At 41.4% G+C, this 18,252-nt stretch overlaps 1 protein-coding gene across 2 annotated transcripts in view; it reads left to right on the top strand.

Annotated features, from left to right (window-relative positions):
- Positions 1-18,252, top strand: part of plcg2 (phospholipase C, gamma 2) — a 224,792-nt gene that overhangs the window by 143,554 nt on the left and 62,986 nt on the right. For both annotated transcript variants that reach the window (XM_068049178.1, XM_068049179.1), the window contains 8 exons: positions 656-776; positions 2,942-3,110; positions 4,482-4,592; positions 8,210-8,305; positions 10,252-10,433; positions 15,187-15,387; positions 16,961-17,080; positions 17,184-17,364. In XM_068049178.1, the coding sequence (XP_067905279.1) occupies positions 656-776; positions 2,942-3,110; positions 4,482-4,592; positions 8,210-8,305; positions 10,252-10,433; positions 15,187-15,387; positions 16,961-17,080; positions 17,184-17,364 (1,181 nt within the window). The remainder of the gene's footprint in view (positions 1-655; positions 777-2,941; positions 3,111-4,481; positions 4,593-8,209; positions 8,306-10,251; positions 10,434-15,186; positions 15,388-16,960; positions 17,081-17,183; positions 17,365-18,252) is intronic.

Here is an 18,252-nt window from a genome sequence, read left to right as displayed (position 1 = left end):
CAGAGAAAAGACAAAAATAAAATACTTTGGCCAAATATTTGTTAATTGTTGAAGGAAAAAAGGATAAGATAGGCAATGTTCTGCGCTGGCCCTTTTAGTCTGGCAACCAGATACTCATAGACGGCTGTCACTGGAATCTCTTTGGAGCAGTTCTCTTCAGGTGATGTCGAGGATTAGTCTGGCAGTCTTTTCAGGAGAAATGTGGCATCAATTTCTCCAGTCCACACACTGGATTCTCAGGGTTTCTCAAAGAGGTGGAAAAGGCTGAGTTGGTGGCTTCTCTCTTAGCAGGCTTACACCCAACTGACTCAAAACAATATCCAAAAACGAAATCAACTCGTGACCACCATAAATCATGACATCACTTCTCTGTAAACAACTCCTCTCGTCACCAAGACTCCTGCTGCTTACTTAGCTTAAAACACATAGCATCCAGCAAGGGTTTGTTTTTAAACAAAAATCTCCAGTCCTTCCCGTGATCTTTTTTTTAAAAAAAAGTCCAGCAGCTATGGAATCTCTTCAGTTTTTCAAATGAATCCATTTCCACAATTTTTAAACATGAGTCCTCAAAAGATATTTAAAAAATGGAAGCACTTTCATAACAATATTCTTTCCCTTATGACACTGATGCTGCATTTACTTTTAAATGTTTTAGTGGATTGCTGGGATGGGCCAGATGGGAAACCAATTATTTATCACGGCTGGACACTTACATCCAAAATCAAGTTTGATGATGTTGTTGACGCCATCAAAACTCATGCCTTTATTTCATCAGAGTAAGTTTCAATTTCTTATTTTATTTAGTGTTTTAGTTGCCTGAACGTCATTGTCACCACAGACTACTTCAGTCACCATACCATTCATCAAACTGGAAGGTCTGGACAATGGAACAATTCTCCGTTCTGATGAAGGATATGTATGTAAAATGTTAACGTGTTGTTTTTATTTCCCCCTTTATTTATAGATCCTGCCTAAGTTGCAGTTTATTTCCAGCATTGTCTTTTTCTGTTTCAGATTTCCAACATTTACAATTTTTTTTAATTTAGTGTTTTTTTTCCGATAAGGGTGAAGGCCGGCTGGAAGGCCAATCTAACTTCCATGCTATCCCAAGAATAACAGAACTGAACAGTACTGTAAGAACTAAACTGTTTAAAAAAAAATTGTTCTTGGGATGTAAGCAACATTAGCAAGTCGGCATTTATTGCCCATGCCAAGTTCTCCTTACGATACTCTCAGTACTGCACTCCCAGTGTAATTATGTGCTGAAGTACCTGTTGTGAGACATGAACCCATAAGAATCTGAAAGAAAGGAAAGATTCTAGTTATATAGCTCCTTTCATAACCGCAGGAGGTCCCAAAGCACACGACAGTCAGTAAAGTATTTTTGAAGTGTAATAATGGTTGTAATGTAGGATTTGTAGCAGCCCATTTGCACACAGCAAACTCCAACAAACAGCACTGTGATAATTCATTTTGTGATGTTGATTGAGGGATAAATATTGGCCAGGACACTGGGAGTAACTCCCCTGCTCTTCATGGTATTTTTAATGTCCACCTGAGAAGGCAGACATGGTGTAATCTTTAAGGTCTCACCTGAAAGATGGCACTTCTGACAGTGCAGCACACCCTCAGCCCTGCACTGGAGTGTCAGCTTTGATTTTTGTGTTCAAATCCTGGAGTGGGACATGAACCCACAACCTTCTGACTTACATCAAATTTTGTAAATGAATGTTATTCTCATGTATTTGTCTCTTCACACCATTTAGCATTTCTCTGCATGCTTTAGAAGAAATCTTTTGGAATAATGATGTTACTTATATAAAATATATATAAAGCAATGGAATTTCACTGCTGCTTTCGAGTTTGATTTTACATTACTTATCAGGGCATCACCCGGGCTCCAAAAGAGCATCAGCGGGACAAAGGGGGACTGGGCACTTGGTAAGGGGATGCTCTTGGTGCTGCGCAGGTGGCAGGGAGAGTGGGCACTCAGCACCCAGGCATTGAATGGGGTCAGAGCCCCACCGCCTTCACTGGGGCAAGGCAGCCAAGGACAATTGGGTGGCCAGCTGCCCAGAAGGAAGGCTCCAGCTGGCATTGGGGCATGATGGGCAATGAAGGGCAACTAGCAGCTCAGTGATAGTCAGCTTCCATGGTAGACTATATGAGTCCCACACTTGATCTGACCCACCTCTGTTCCCACCCCCACTGGTTCTAAGTGGACAGGAAATCAGTCTGCATACTGATTGAGGGCTTCCCCATGCAAAAACTTGAACTTTAATCAGTTTCACACCAGAGTTGGGTTTCTATCCTGAAAAGAAACCTGGCTCCTGTTTCCCACCTCTCTGGCGAAAAGTCAGCCTTTAGTATCAGCATCAAGCACTCCCAGTACAGGTAGATGCAGAATGAAACTCCCTCTCTGTTGCTCCGATAATATACCTCAGCCCCAACCTCAGAGAAGCAGCTCCTCCTGCACCAATGGGATTTATTTTTCAATTTTCCACACGAGTTATGCTTAGACCTGTCTGAATGACAATCAGTTGTTGGCAAATGTGTATTTGCGGCCCATGCCCCCATCCCCGCCTGACCCACCCCCCCCCCCCCCCCCCCCCCGCCCGCCACAAGAATCTGGATTGAGGCTGCCCAAACATTTCACATAGGAGCGACACATCCAATAGATTTTGGAATCTTCCCTCCATTCAGTCTGGGCCGAATTTGGAACCAGGTCCCAGAGGTGAAAGGTCAGTGTCTAACCCACTGCACCAACGAGTTCCCAATTCTAATGCTTTTTGTACTTGTTTTCTTGAGCTGATTTAATTAGTCATTAAAAAATTATTATTATAAGTATTTTATTGCAATTGCTGATTGGGTACATGCCATACCATTTGGAGTACATATGGTATAGTGAATGTGATACTAATTCTATCATTGACTTTCTAAGGTACCCAGTCATACTTTCAATTGAAGAACACTGTACAGTTGAGCAGCAGCGACATATGGCCATCAAGTTCAAAGAAACTTTTGGGTCCATGCTTATTACCAAACCAATAGAAGCAAACGCAGAGCAGTTACCATCCCCGGCACAGCTTACACATAAAATTATTATTAAGGTGAGACTGTCACATTGGGGTTTGTCATTTTCAAATGATTAAATTTATGTATTACAGCATTGATAAAACAGGGAAGGTTAGAAGAAATGTTTTCACACCAAAAAAATGGAATGTATTACCACATGTGGCCATTAAAGCTGAGCCAATCAAAGTGTTTAGAGGGAATTAGTGTTTAAAGGGAAACTTGAAGAAAGTCTTTACAGAAATGCAGGAAAATAGGATTAGGATCATAATTCCAATGTGCAGCTTCCATCGGGACAGACACAGGGGCCTTCTATGTATCTATGATAATTTTGAGATTTGGTTCTCATCTTGTAATAGACTGTTGCCAACTAATGTAAGGCTAACGACTCTGAATCAAAGTCACCTTAGACCTTTGGCACTCTTTATCGAAATGGACCATTTTATTTGGGTTATCTTCAAACTTAGGATACACAATGGATGAATATTTTTTCAAAAGCATTGGAAAACCAGTGAAGGTACAGAGTTGTATTGGGTGCAGCTCCAAGGAAATTCCTGGCTATTTTCTGCTTATTATTGATTATTCATTCACAGATACAACATCTATCTATATAACAAAACATTTACAAAATGTATGTCTGTTAATATTGTAAGCTGTAATAAAGTAACCTAATGCAGGAGTGAGCCTGCAGTATGACTGATTGGTCCCTGATAACTGCAAACCAGTCAGATAATAAATTTGGTCTGTACTACTAATTATGTGGCACTACACCCACTCAGATTCTGCAAAGAATGTACAAGGCAGCTTTGTTGGAGATCTCCCCTTCAGCCTATTTGCTGCAGAAATATAATTAAAGTCTTCAGCTCGTTGCAGCTCCAATTCAGCTCCCAACTGTACTTATTTTTATTTGAAGCACGTGGCAGAAGAAAACAAATAGAAAGTAAAATGGCAGAGGAGGCAAGCCAAAGGAAGTGTACCTGTGGAGTGTAGAGGAAGTATTATGGACTAAAACTAGCAATTGGGGGAGAGGGGGAAAGGAATAAGACGAGACTGGGAGTAAGTGGGTTTGGAGATGGAGGAGGTCAGCTGAGATGTAGTAAGGGCTCCACTTCCAAACATAGTACACTGAAAACTGCCCCAGTAGTGGCAGAATATATGATAGAGCTCGATCCACATAAATTAGTGAGCAACACAGGAGGAATCAAGCAGTATAAGTTTGCTTATTTTAATCTGCTGTATTGTTCCTATCATTTTCTCCATATTTTATTATTCCATGCACCATTTTGTAGTAGAGAGGCAACCTACTAACAGCGAGTGAGGCCTAGAAATTGTAGTAATGTGCATTATAGCCATGTACTGAATTGTCATTCTGTTTATTTATTATTCTGAAATTTCTGTCACTGTTTCAGCACAAAAAATTGGATTCTCAGCAAGAGAATAGTACTTCCACCATTTACACCTCCTGCAAAGAGCTTGAAAAGAAATCTGGATTTCTCTATCTGCTGGATCCAATTGATATGGTAAAACCACAAGCATCATTACAACAGTCCTTTCTTTCTTGTACTGGATTTATAGTTAACATGTTCAAAAATAAAGTTTTAAAAAATTCATTGAAATACTTAATATTACTTGAAAGACACTAAATCAGAGATTATTCATATTGATTTTGTGAGGAAAACTCTGGAAGCAATGTTGCTCATGAAAACAGCATCAGACGCTTTGCAAACCCAAATAGTAGCTATTGGGGGGGGTGGGTTTAACTAATTTGGCAGGGGGATGGGATACAGAGTGGAGGTACAGTCGGGGTGATGCACAGTCAAATATAGAAGAGAAACTGAGTCAGTCTGGAAGGCAGAGCAAATATAGACCTGTTAAGGCACAAGTGAAAAATGCAAGGCTGGATTGCATCTATTTTAATGCAAGGAGTCTTACTAATAAGGCAGATGAATTGAGGGTATTGATTAACACATGGGAATATGATATTATTGCTATCACAGAGAGGGGCAGGACTGGCAGCTCAATATTTCAGGGTATAGAATCTTCAGGCGTGACAGGGGAGGGGGTAAAAGAGGAGGTGGAATTGCACTGTTGATCAAGGAGTCAATTACTGCAGTAAGGAGGGATGATATCTTAGAAGGTTCCTCAAATGAGGCCATATGGGTAGAACTTAAAAACAAAAAGGGGGCAATCACTTGGCTGGGAGTGTACTACAGGTCTCCAAACAGTTAGGGAGAGATAGAGAAGCAGATATGTAGGCAAATCTCAGAGAGATGTAAAAATTATAGGGTAATAATAGTAGGGGATTTCAACATCCCCAATATCAACTGGGATAATCTTAGTGCAAAAGGCTTAAAGGGGGTGGAATTCTTAAAATGCACACAGGAGAGCTTTTTGAACCAGTACGTAGAAAGTCCCACAAGAGAAGGGGCAGTGCTGGACCTAATCCGAGGGAATGAGGCCGGACAAGTGGTAGAAATGTCAGTGGGGGAGCATTTCGGGGATAGTGACCATAACTCTGTAAGATTTAAGGTAGTTATGGAAAAGGACAAAGTGGACCAGAAATAAAGATACTGACTTGGGGGAGGGCCAATTTCAATATGAAATAACAGGATCTGGCCAAAGTGGACTGGGAGCAGCTACTTGTAGGAAAGTCTACATCATACCAGTGGGAGTCATTCAAAGAGGAAATAGTGAGAGTTCAGAGCCAACATGTACCCGCTAAGGTGAAGAGTAGGACCAACAAGTCCAGGGAACCCTGGATGTCAAGGGATATAGAGGATTGGATAAGGGAAAAAAAGGAGGCTTATGGAGATTCAGAGCGTTGAAAACAGCGGAGGCACTAGAGGAGTATAGAAAGTGTAGGGGAGTGCTTGAAAAAGTAATTAGGAGAGCGAAGAGGGGACATAAAAAACACTGGCAGGCAAGATAAAGGAAAATCCTAAGGTGTATTATAAGTATATTAAGGGCAAGAGGATAACCGGGGAAAGAGTAGGGCCCATTAGGGACCAATGTGGCAATCTGTGTGTGGAGCCGGAGGACATAGGTGAGGTTTTAAATGACTACTTTTCATCTGTGTTCACTATGGAGAAGGACGATGTAGGTGTAGAAATCAGGGAGGGGGATTGTTATATACTTGAACATATTAGCATTGAAAGAGAGGAAGTATTAGCTGTTTTAGCGGGTTTAAAAGTGGATAAATCCCCAGGCCCAGATGAGATGTATCCCAGGCTGTTAGGTGAGGCAAGGGAGGCGATAGCAGGGGCTCTGACACAAATTTTCAAATCCTCTCTGGCCACAGTATAGGTACCAGAGGATTGGAGGACAGCGAATATGGTACTATTATTATTCAAGAAGGGTAGCAGGGATAAACCAGGTAATTAGGGGCTGGTGAGTCTAACATCAGTGGTTGGGAAACTATTGGAAAACATTCTGAGGGACAGGATTAATCTCCACTTGGAGAGGCAGGGATTAATCAAGGATAGTCAACATAGCTTTGTCAGGGGGAGATCGTATCTAACTAACTTGATTGAATTTTTCGAGGCAGTGACTAGATGTAGAGATGAGGGTAAAGCAGTTGATGTAGTCTACATGGACTTCAGTAAGGCTTTTGATAAGGTCCCGCATGGGAGATTGGTTAAGAAGGTAATGGGATCCAGGGCAATTTGGCAAATTGGATCCAAAATTGGCTTAGTGGCAAGAGGCAGAGGGTATTTGTCGAGCGTTGTTTTTGCGAGTGGAGGCCTATGACCAGTGGTGTACCACAGGGATCGGTGCTGGGATCCTTACTGTGTGTCATGTACGTTAATGATTTAAACGTGAATATAGGAGGTATGATCAGTAAGTTCGCAGATGACACGAAAATTGGTGGTGTCGTAAATAGTGAGGAGGAAAGCCTTAGATTACAGGATGATATAGATGGGCTGGTAAGATGGGCAGAACAGTGGCAAATGGAATTTAATCCTGAGAAGTGTGAGGTGATGCATTTTGGGAGGACTAACAAGGCAAGGGAATATTGAATTCCCTTGGAATTCCCTAGGAAGTACAGAGGGCCAGAGGGACCTTGGTGAACTTGTCCATAGATCACTGAAGGCAGCAGCACAGGTAGATAAGGTGGTTAGGAAGGCATATGGGATATTTGTCTTTATTAGCCGAGGCATAGACTATAAAAGCAGGGAGGTTACGATGGAGCTGTATAAAACGCTAGTTAGGTCACAGCTGGAGTACTGTGTACAGTTCTGGGCACCACACTATAGGAAGGATGTGATTGCACTGGAGAGGTTGCAGAGGAGATTCACCAGGATGTTGCCTGGGCTGGAGCACTTCAGCTATGAAGAGAGACTGAAAAGGCTAGGGTTGTTTTCCTTTGAGCAGAGAAGGCTGAGTGGGGACATGATTGAGGTATGCAAAATTATGGGGGGCATTGATAGGATAGGTAGGAAGAAACTTTTTTCCCTTAGCGGAGGGTCAATAACCAGGGGGCATAGATTTAAGGTCAGGGGCAAGAGCTTTAGAGGGGATTTGAGGAAAATAATTTTCACCCAGAGGGTGGTTGTAATCTGGAACGCACTGCCTGAAGAGGTGATAGAGGCAGGAACCCTCACAACATTTAAGAAATATCTAGATGAGCACTTGAAACGCCATAGCATACAAGGCTACGAGCCAAGTGCAGGAAAATGAATTAGAATAGTTAGGTGCTTGATGGCCGGCACAGACATGATGGGCCAAAGTGCCTGTTTCTGTGCTGTACAAGTCTATGACTTTATCTCAGGCCAACTCTCACATAAGGACAAAACTAGACTCTATATGAATGAGCTTGTTTTGCTGCCGTAGGGCAGGTCCAAATTCAAGCCTCAAATGAGATTTTTGAGCTACTTACTAGGGAATAGTAATTGTGGTGGTTTCTCTGTTGCTTTCCTCAAATGATAGGTATCCATTCCAAGAGGTTCTGCACAAGATAAAAACTTTCTTAACAAAACTGTGCAGTTTCTTAGATGGCACCTCTAGCTTTTGATTTCAACCCTCTTTTTAAATATCAAATTCATAACAGATTAGTACTCTGTCACATAATCGCTCTATTATTGGCATATAACCATTGTATAATTGTCACTGCATTTTAGACTCTGATTTCTTTCGGCAGATGTGGTACAAGCACTACTGTGTAATAGTAGATGGAAAACTTTATTTCGCAGATCCAACTGATGATGATAATGACTATGCTAGAACGAAAAACGAGGTATCGTTCACTTTAACCTGCTTCATCCTTTACTCCCTTCCTTCCTCTCTACCTTTGTTTGTTTCTTTCCTGCTTTCACAGGCTTCCAGCAGGTTTCATGTCTGTTGACTTATCATCTATGTATGTAATTGAGCAGTAAAAGACATCTGCACCCATAAATTATCCTTGTCTCCCCTGTGCCTCCAGCTTAAATGCTCAACCCATAGGAACATCTGCAAAGTCACTACTTGGGTGGTATGAGAAGAGAACCAAAATACAGCCAATTCTCCTTCCATTCCAAAATGACATTGTGGGAGTTGGAAAACTCAGTCTCCACCAAAATCCAGAGCACTATTGCAGTCGTTTCTGACTTTAGTTTCCACGTTGGGAGCTCAGTACTCCTGTGATATAGCTTCTCAACTGTCTCAATTCTTATTCAGTGGGTATCCTAATTTGCTTTCACTTATTGCTTCTACCATAATGTAGCACCAAAACATTATATCAAAGAATTTGGTGATCTCTGCTGCAGAGATAGAATGTGCTGCATGTTACTGCTACCAGTACTGAGACAGTGAAGAGCATTTCATTTTAGTAACAATTATTGCAACTATATTATGTTCACGTATGCAGTCCTTAAGTAAATTAACTGTTTATTCAAAAGACTGCTTCAACAAGAAATGATTGAAGTGCTTCATTAGGGCAACATCCTCTGACAGATGAGACCTGGAAATGAATCCAGTGTCACAAGATAGAATTAAAGCTGTCTCCTCTGTGCTGACTGTTAATGAACGGAGAGCTTCAATCCTCAGTGACGTATCATTTAGAATCATAGACTGTTAACAGCATTTATGTATTTCCCATTCTGTCCATCCTGAGTGGAGAACTATTTTCTAACTTCCCTTGAATTTCTTTTTGTGATTATCTTAAATTTGTGCCCTTTCATTACTGGCCTTACCTTACCTTGTCATAAGCTTGATGACCTCTTTCACATCACCCTTTAACCTTCACAACTCGAGAGAATAACAGCCAAATTCTCAAGTTTCTCATTGTAACTATAACTGCTCGTCCCTGGTAATATCCTGGTGAATTTATGCTCCAGCATTACTTTTATACCCCTCCTATAATAGAATACATAATATTCCAACTGCAGCCTTAGGTTTTGTGCAAATTCCACCTTACTACCTGGCTTTTGTATTCTATGCCTATAAATACAAAACAAAATATTCTGTTGGTCTTTGACATGGCCATATCTTAACATTGTTATCCTTCACCGTACCATTCTACCATGCTTGCTATTTGAGAACCTGCACTTCATTACTCTATGAATTTGCTCTTCATAGAATCATCCAGCACAGAAGGAGGCCTGTTCTGGTTCTTTGAAAGAGCTGTCCAATTAGTTTCAATCCCCCGCTCTTTCCTAATAGTCCTGTAGTTTTCTTCCTTTCAAGTATATATAATTAAATTTACTATTGAATTTGTTTCCTTTCAGGCACTGCATTCCAGATCATAACAACTCCCTGCTTAAAAAAATTGTCCTCATGTTCCCGTAGCCCCCTTTCGCATCCCCAACCACCACCACCAGCACGCCCCCTTCTCCCACTCCTGACCACCCCCCCTCCCCACCACGGTTTGTTCACCAATGACTTTAAATCTGCGCCCTCTAGTTAAATACCTCCTGCCAGAGTTTCTCCCTTTTCACTCTATCAAAACCCTTCATCATTTTGAATTCCTCTATTAGATCTCTCCTTAACCTTCTCTGCTTTAAGGAGAACAATCCCAGCTTCTCTAGTCTCTCACCGTAAACTCACAGTAAATACTCACAGTAAATCTCCTCTGCACCCTCTCCAATCTCCTCAGAACCCTTGCCAAAGCCTTGACAGGCCTTTCATTTTTCCCTTCACTATAATTGACTCTTCATAGTAGTGCTGTATCTGTAGAAATTACTAATGAAAACTTTTTTTATTTAGGAAATTAATAGTACAGATCGTCACTTTAATGAGAAATGGTTTCATGGGAAAATGGGCAAAGACGGCAGGCAGAGGGCGGAGAAGCTGCTCCAGGAGTTTTGTACAGAGACAGTGGGACGAGATGGAACTTTCTTGGTTCGGGAGAGTGACACATTCCCTGGGGACTTCACATTGTCATTTTGGTACTGAGGTTTTGCTTTTTAAGTTAAAATTTATATTCTTGAAGATTACTCAGTGGACATTATTGTTTTCAAAGCAACATTAAAATATGCTTCCAGAATTATTTAGCCAAAGGGACAAAATAACAAAAGTAAAAAGGCAAATGCATTAAACAAAAGTTAAATCTTGACTTTTCACCACTCCTGCAGGCAGCATCTTCAGAATGGATTGAAATTATTGCAGTAAGCTGTTAAATGACATTCAAAAGTCAGACAGGTATACTGGATTACAAATGAACGAAAGCTCTTAAACGATTGTCTAGGTAATAATACCAGTAGCAGGCAGCCGTATATCAACAAGTTAACAGAATTCTGGGACTCGAATAGATGAAAGCTGGAGACTGTCAAGTTAATGCCGGGAGGAACAAGGTGGAGCAGAAATGGAGATTCTTCCTCCACCCAGAAAAGAGTAGAAAATTTAAAACATCGGACTGACCGAGGTACAGAAAATGAGAAAAGGCAGAAACTTGCGCAAACAAGAACGATTCATTCCTAATGATATATTTTTATACCTTTTCAATACAGTCTTTTTTTAATGTTTTGAACAGTCAGTCCCTTTATTTTTGAAATGATCACCGGGCTTTAGGTTTGGAGATCGTTTTGACCCCTGATATAAAATCCTGGAAAAAACTCCATACTATTCCAAAGAAACAAAACAATCAACCCTCCACAATGGTTTCATGGTCATCATTAGACTAGATTTTAATTCCAGATTTATTAATTGAATTCAAATTTCACCATCTGCCATGGTGGGATTCAAACCCATGTCTGTAAGTTTTAGAATACTCATGGACAAAGACGAGAGTGGTCCTAAAGGAAGAGTGCTAAATTGGGGGAAGGCCAACTATACCAAAATTCGGCAGGAGCTGGGGAATGTAGATTGGGAGCAGCTGTTTGAAGGTAAATCCACATTTGATATGTGGGAGGTTTTTAAAGAGAGGTTGATTCGCGTGTAGGAGAGACATGTTCCTGTGAAAATGAGGGATAGAAATGGCAAGATTAGGGAACCATGGATGACAGGTGAAATTGTGAGACTAGCTAAGAGGAAAAAGGAAGCATACATAAGGTCTAGGCGGCTGATGAAAGACGAAGCTTTGAAAGAATATCGGGAATGTAGGACCAATCTGAAACGAGGAATTAAGAGGGCTAAAAGGGGTCATGAAATATCTTTAGCAAACAGGGTTAAGGAAAATCCCAAAGCCTTTTATTCATATATAAGGAGCAAGAGGGTAACTAGAGAAAGGATTGGCCCACTCAAGGACAAAGGAGGAAAGTTATGCGTGGAGTCAGAGAAAATGGGTGAGATTCTAAACGAGTACTTTGTATCGGTATTCACCGAAGAGAGGGACATGACGGATGTTGAGGTTAGGGACAGATGTTTGATTACTCTAGGTCAAGTTGGCGTAAGGAGGGAGGAAGTGTTGGGTATTCTAAAAGGCATTAAGGTGGACAAGTCCCCAGGTCCGGATGGGATCTATCCCAGGTTACTGAGGGAAGCGAGAGAGGAAATAGCTGGGGCCTTAACAGATATCTTTGCAGCATCCTTAAACACGGGTGAGGTCCCGGAGGACTGGAGAATTGCTAATGTCCCTTTGTTTAAGAAGGGTAGCAGGGATAATCCAGGTAATTATAGACCGGTGAGCCTGACGTCAGTGGTAGGGAAGCTGCTGGAGAAGATACTGAGGGATAGGATCTATTCCCATTTGGAAGAAAATGGGCTTATCAGTGATAGGCGACATGGTTTTGTGCAGGGAAGGTCATGTCTTACCAACTTAATAGAATTCTTTGAGGAAGTGACAAAGTTGATTGATGAGGGAAGGGCTGTAGATGTCATATATATGGACTTCAGTAAGGCGTTTGATAAGGTTCCCCATGGTAGGCTGATGGAGAAAGTGAAGTCGCATGGGGTCCAGGGTGTACTAGCTAGATGGATAAAGAACTGGCTGGGCAACAGGAGACAGAGGGTAGCAGTGGAAGGGAGTTTCTCAAAATGGAGACGTGTGACCAGTGGTGTTCCACAGGGATCCGTGCTGGGACCACTGTTGTTTGTGATATACATAAATGATTTGGAGGAAAGTATAGGTGGTCTGATTAGCAAGTTTGCAGACGACACTAAGATTGGTGGAGTAGCAGATAGTGAAGGGGACTGTCAGAGAATACAGCAGAATATAGATAGATTGGAGAGTTGGGCAGAGAAATGGCAGATGGAGTTCAATCCGGGCAAATGCGAGGTGATGCATTTTGGAAGATCCAATTCAAGAGTGAACTATACAGTAAATGGAAAAGTCCTGGGGAAAATTGATGTACAGAGAGATTTGGGTGTTCAGGTCCATTGTTCCCTGAAGGTGGCAACGCAGGTCAATAGAGTGGTCAAGAAGGCATACGGCATGCTTTCCTTCATCGGACGGGGTATTGAGTACAAGGGTTGGCAGGTCATGTTACAGTTGTATAAGACTTTGGTTCGGCCACATTTGGAATACTGCGTGCAGTTCTGGTCACCACATTACCAAAAGGATGTAGATGCTTTGGAGAGGGTGCAGAGGAGGTTCACCAGGATGTTGCCTGGTATGGAGGGTGCTAGATATGAAGAGAGGTTGAGTAGATTAGGATTATTTTCATTAGAAAGACGGAGGTTGAGGGGGGACCTGATTGAGGTGTACAAAATCATGAGAGCTATAGACAGGGTGGATAGCAAGAAGCTTTTTCCCAGAGTGGGGGATTCAATTACTAGGGGTCACGAGTTCAAAGTGAGAGGGGAAATGGTTAGGGGGGATATGCATGGAAAGTTCTTTACGCAGAGGGTGGTGGGTGCCTGGAACGCGTTGCCAGCGGAGGTGGTAGACGCGGGCACGATAGCGTCTTTTAAGATGTATCTAGACAGATACATGAATGGGCAGGAAGCAAAGAGATACAGACCCTTAGAAAATAGGCGACATGTTTAGATAGAGGATCTGGATCGGCGCAGGCTTGGAGGGTCGAAGGGCCTGTTCCTGTGCTGTAATTTTCTTTGTTCTTTGTTCTTTGTCCCCAGAGCCTACATAGTTTCTTAAGCAGTTCAAGATTTCCAGCAGTTTTTAAAGGTTATCTGGTCTATATAATGGGGCTTTCAGATGATCTCTGCCTCCCACATCACCAAATACACAGAAACCAGGATTCAGTTTGCCTTGCTGGCTGACATCTGTCCAGCATTAGACTCAGTAAACAGTAACCATTAATCCTCAGACTGCATAGATCCTTCACATTTTGTTGTTCCAGGGCTTCTGTGGGAATGAAATGAAGCTACAAAAATAAGCATCTCCCTGGAAAATTATTGAACATTAGAAAAATATATGTTATATAAATAACATGCATATTGTAAATAAGGGAAGAGGTGAAAAGAAAACCTGCAAATGCTGGAGATCTGAAATAGAAACACAGACAGCTGAGAGTTCATGGCATAAACATTTTGGATGCGACCTGAGTTCTCAGGGATAGTACCAACTGAAACATTAGATTTCATTTTTACTGTATAATTGTGTCAAATGGATGATGTTGCAGTCGGCACCTGTATACACCTCTCCTGATTTTCATCTCCTTTGGTGCTTTGGACTGGGGCTGGGGTGGGTGGGAAATGTTAGCCAGGATTCCAGCTCCTGATAAGTTTCCAGCGACCCATGCTGAAAAGTATTGGTCACAGAGAGCACCAAGTTAACGGTGATACTCTTCATTGTGAAAAGCCTGCTGATTTTCACTGTGTAGGTACATGAAGTACCAAAACGTTGCCAGCAGGCGTCAGCAACTTCTTGGCGGGGTTGGGGGTGCAGGAAGAGAGAGAAAATGTATGAGAAATGATATGCTAGGCTTGAAAAAAATTAATTCCCTTATCAGAATTGATGATGCAGGCTACGATGTAGTTGTATCTTAAATCAGATTCAGACAGCCCAGTTGCACTGTTCCCACAACTGTGACTACTTTAAAAAAAATCTTTGTTGGCTGTGAAGCAGTTTGGTAAGTCCTGAGGTAGAAAAGGTGTGATATAAATACAGGTTCTTTCTTTATCAATGTACTGTACCAAACAGCTGTTGTCTCAGGATTTCACCATAATTCCAGATGTGGTGAGATCTAGGTCCCTGGTAGGCTTTTGAAGATGCTGAACAGTGGCGGCACAGTGGCGCAGTGGTTAGCACCGCAGCCTCACAGCTCCAGCGATCGGGTTCAATTCTGGGTGCTGCCTGTGTGGAGTTTGCAAGTTCTCCCTGTGTCTGCGTGGGTTTTCTCCGGGTGCTCCGGTTTCCTCCCACAAGCCAAAAGACTTGCAGGTTGATAGGTAAATTGGCCATTATAAATTGCCCCCAGTATAGGTAGGTGGTAGGGAAATATAGGGACAGGTGGGGATGCGGTAGGAATATAGGATTAGTATAAAATGGGTGGTTGATGGTCGGCACAGACTCGGTGGGCCGAAGGGCCTGTTTCGGTGCTGTATCTCTAAACATAAACAACAGAACCTACACCCTGCTGCAAAGATAGGGATGATGAGAGGACAAGCCACTTCAGACATGTATAGCTCCTAGTAGATGATGCCCGAACAGAGTCAGGTAATCTAATTGCCCACTCATTCATTAAATAATGCACATGGGCTTTAAAAGATGGGGAAATGTAATGTTCAAAAATAAAATTGCACTCGCTGTGACAAAATTGCTCACATTCTGAATCTAATTTTTTTGCATTTATTCAATAGGAGAAATGGAAGAGTTCAGCACTGTCGTATTCGCTCTTGCACAGATGGAGAGAGCACTAAATATTTCCTGACTGATAATTTAACTTTCAGCAATGTCTATGATCTAGTTCAACACTATCAGAATGCGCCTTTGCGATGCAGTGAATTTGAATTACGTTTAACTGAAGCAGTACCTAGTCCAAATCCTCATGAATCTCAAGAGTAAGTACTCCAATAGCAACGTGTGCAGTCAATTTAGGCATCTCAAGAATTGTGAAAAGCATAGCAATTAATGGATGTACATTGGAAATATATATTTCATTGTTCAGTTATTTTCTAATAACACTGGATGTATTTCAAGGGCAAACTGCCATCAGGGAAACCTGATACGACTGGTTCCTGAGCTACTGTTTAGATATTGTTAGTCTTGAGGGACAAGCTGGTATTGTCTGTAAAATCTTTGTTGTTAACCCTAGCTATTTTTTAAATCCTATAAACAAAAAAGAGAAAATCATGTTTGCTTCATGTAGCCATCTTGTGGTCTCTGTAAGCTAACTTAGTGCCAAGTTTAGGGCAGTTTTGTTCTGCAGCCTCTTGGGAAACTGAATTTAGGCTATGGTTCTTTGAGTACTTCCTGACAAAACTTTTACAGCAGCAAAGGAGATTGTCATCTCATCAGTCTAGGCTGGACTTGAACCTCAGTTGACTACTGTTCAACCAGGTCAAAGTTGATGTGTTTTTTTTTAAATGGCTGTGCACGTACAAAAATGGGCCTATTCATACATGCACAAAATCCTTCACACGAGAAATAAATTCAATAGCATACATGTAAAAAGGATTCAGTTGTGTTTGCATGAGTGCCTTTTTTATAATACAGGAGATAAAAATTAGACTTTTTCTGTTTGATTTCACATATCTTAAAATTAGCAGTTCCAAAAACTGACTGGTTGAAGATCATACATTTGGTCAACCTATTTCAATGCAGATCCTATTTGAATGCATTGCATCACTTAGGCATGAAAATAAAACAAAAGCCTGGAATTTGTGGTTGTAATGTCGGCAAAATTGTCAGTGTTCGTTGTCATTGCTGTGGAAAACTGACAGCGACTTCTGGCGTCCACATATGCACTGTTAAAAGAAATCTGGAAGATGCGGTCAGTGATGCCCTGCTCCTCTACAGTGTGCGCTGTTCAAGTCTTTGCAGATGCAGTCAGCACAGAATCAATGAATTGACGTAAACATCAACTATCACACTATCCTCGCTGTAAACCATTGAAAATTTTAAGTCTTGTTTAATGAGGTGTAACTGAGTTTTTAATGGTGTACTAAATCATAATTACTGCTGAATAACCTATCTGGCCTTGAAAAACTAATTTTATAAACATGGACTGTCATTCCCTCCATTCCATGATAAAAATTCCATGATTTTTTTAAAATTAATAAAACTTAATTTTAATTTTTTTAAAAGTTTATTTGATATTTTAGCTTCTACCTTAATCCTAGGTATATGTCTTAATCTTTTATTATTTTAAAATTATTACAAAGTGAATTACAAAGCACTCATTTTACTTCCTGGTTTGCTGTCTGTGAGAATTCTTCAATCTGATTGGCTGCTCAGCCTGCTTGATGACATTATTGCTGCTGGATGCCAGAAATCCCTTCTCGACATTGACATTGGAATATGGAAATCTATGCTCTAAATTGTGGACAGCTTTCCCTGAGGTCAGCTGCGAGTGCCTTCCCTTTGCCACTGACCATAAAATCCATGCCAATGTCCTTTTCTTTGGTATTTCAGATGGTACTATAAAAATCTAAGTCGTGGAGAAGCTGAGGACATGCTTATGAGGATACCCAGAGATGGCGCCTTTTTGGTTCGAAAGCGAGACGAGTCCAATTCATATGCCATTACCTTCAGGTAAGATTACAAACCGTTACTAAAAATAATTTAAAATAAATGCATACATGGAGTTTGAGGAGAATTTATAATGACACCATTTCAAAATTGTGGTCATCTCCAGGGCTGAAAGTAAGGTTAAACATTGCCGCATTAATTATGAAGAAGGAAAGTACATACTGGGGACCTCAGCAGAGTTTGACAGCCTGGTGGAACTTATCAATTATCATAGAAAACACCCATTATATAGAAAAATGAAACTACGCTATCCAGTCACGGAAAAGATGCTTGAGCGTTACAGTGCGGTAGGTATTTATTTTATTTTGCATAACTTAAATTTTTTTTCCCACTTTTATGGTACATTGTTGCTGCTATACTTCCTGTTTCAGGCAGAAAGAGGAAAAATGCAAGGCCCTAAGCCCTACGGTTTATTGAATGCCTTTAGTGCCAGTCCATGTACCATCAAGGTGAAGGCCTGTCCTGATCCTCACAGTTAGCCCTACTCTCTCAAGAAGGTATATCTGTGAAGTGCTTTCTTAATTAGCCTGGTTCAAATCTTAGAGAAAAACGCAACCAATGGAGATAAGAGATTCAGAATGTTGAGTTTGGGATCCAGGACAAGGGTCGGCAACGTGTCCGTACGCAGACACCAGTGTCATAGAATCATGGAAAGTTTAAGGCACAGAAAGAAGCCACTTGGCCCATCGTGTCTGTGCCTGCTGAAAAACAATCCACCCATTCTAATCCCACCTTCCAGCATTTGGTCCATAGCCCTGCAGAATACAGCACTTGAGGTGTATATCCAGACTTCTTTTGAATGAGTTGAGGGCTTCTGCCTCAACTACCCTTTCAGGCAGTGAGTTCCAGACCCCCACCTCTGGGTGAAAAAACTTTTCCTCCTCTCCCCTCTAATCTTTCTACCAGTCACTTTAAATCTATGCCCCCTTGTCACTGACCTCTCTGCTAACAAAAATAGGCCCTTCACCTCCGCTCTATCCAAGCTCCTCAATCAGATCTCCCCTCAGCCTTTTCTGTTCCAAGGAGAACAACCCCAGCCTATCCAGTCTTTCCTCATAGCTGCATTTTTTCCAGTCCCGGCAACATCCTTGCTTCTCTCTCCACAGATGCTGCCAGACCTGCAGAGTATTTCCAGCAGTTTTTGTTTTTAATTTCAGATTTCCAGTATCTGCAGT

This window comes from Heterodontus francisci, chromosome 17, assembly GCF_036365525.1.
Source record: "Heterodontus francisci isolate sHetFra1 chromosome 17, sHetFra1.hap1, whole genome shotgun sequence".
NCBI classification, from domain to species: domain Eukaryota; kingdom Metazoa; phylum Chordata; class Chondrichthyes; order Heterodontiformes; family Heterodontidae; genus Heterodontus; species Heterodontus francisci.
Note: the sequence above shows the minus strand (reverse complement) of the source record. Positions and strands in the feature narration are given on the sequence as shown.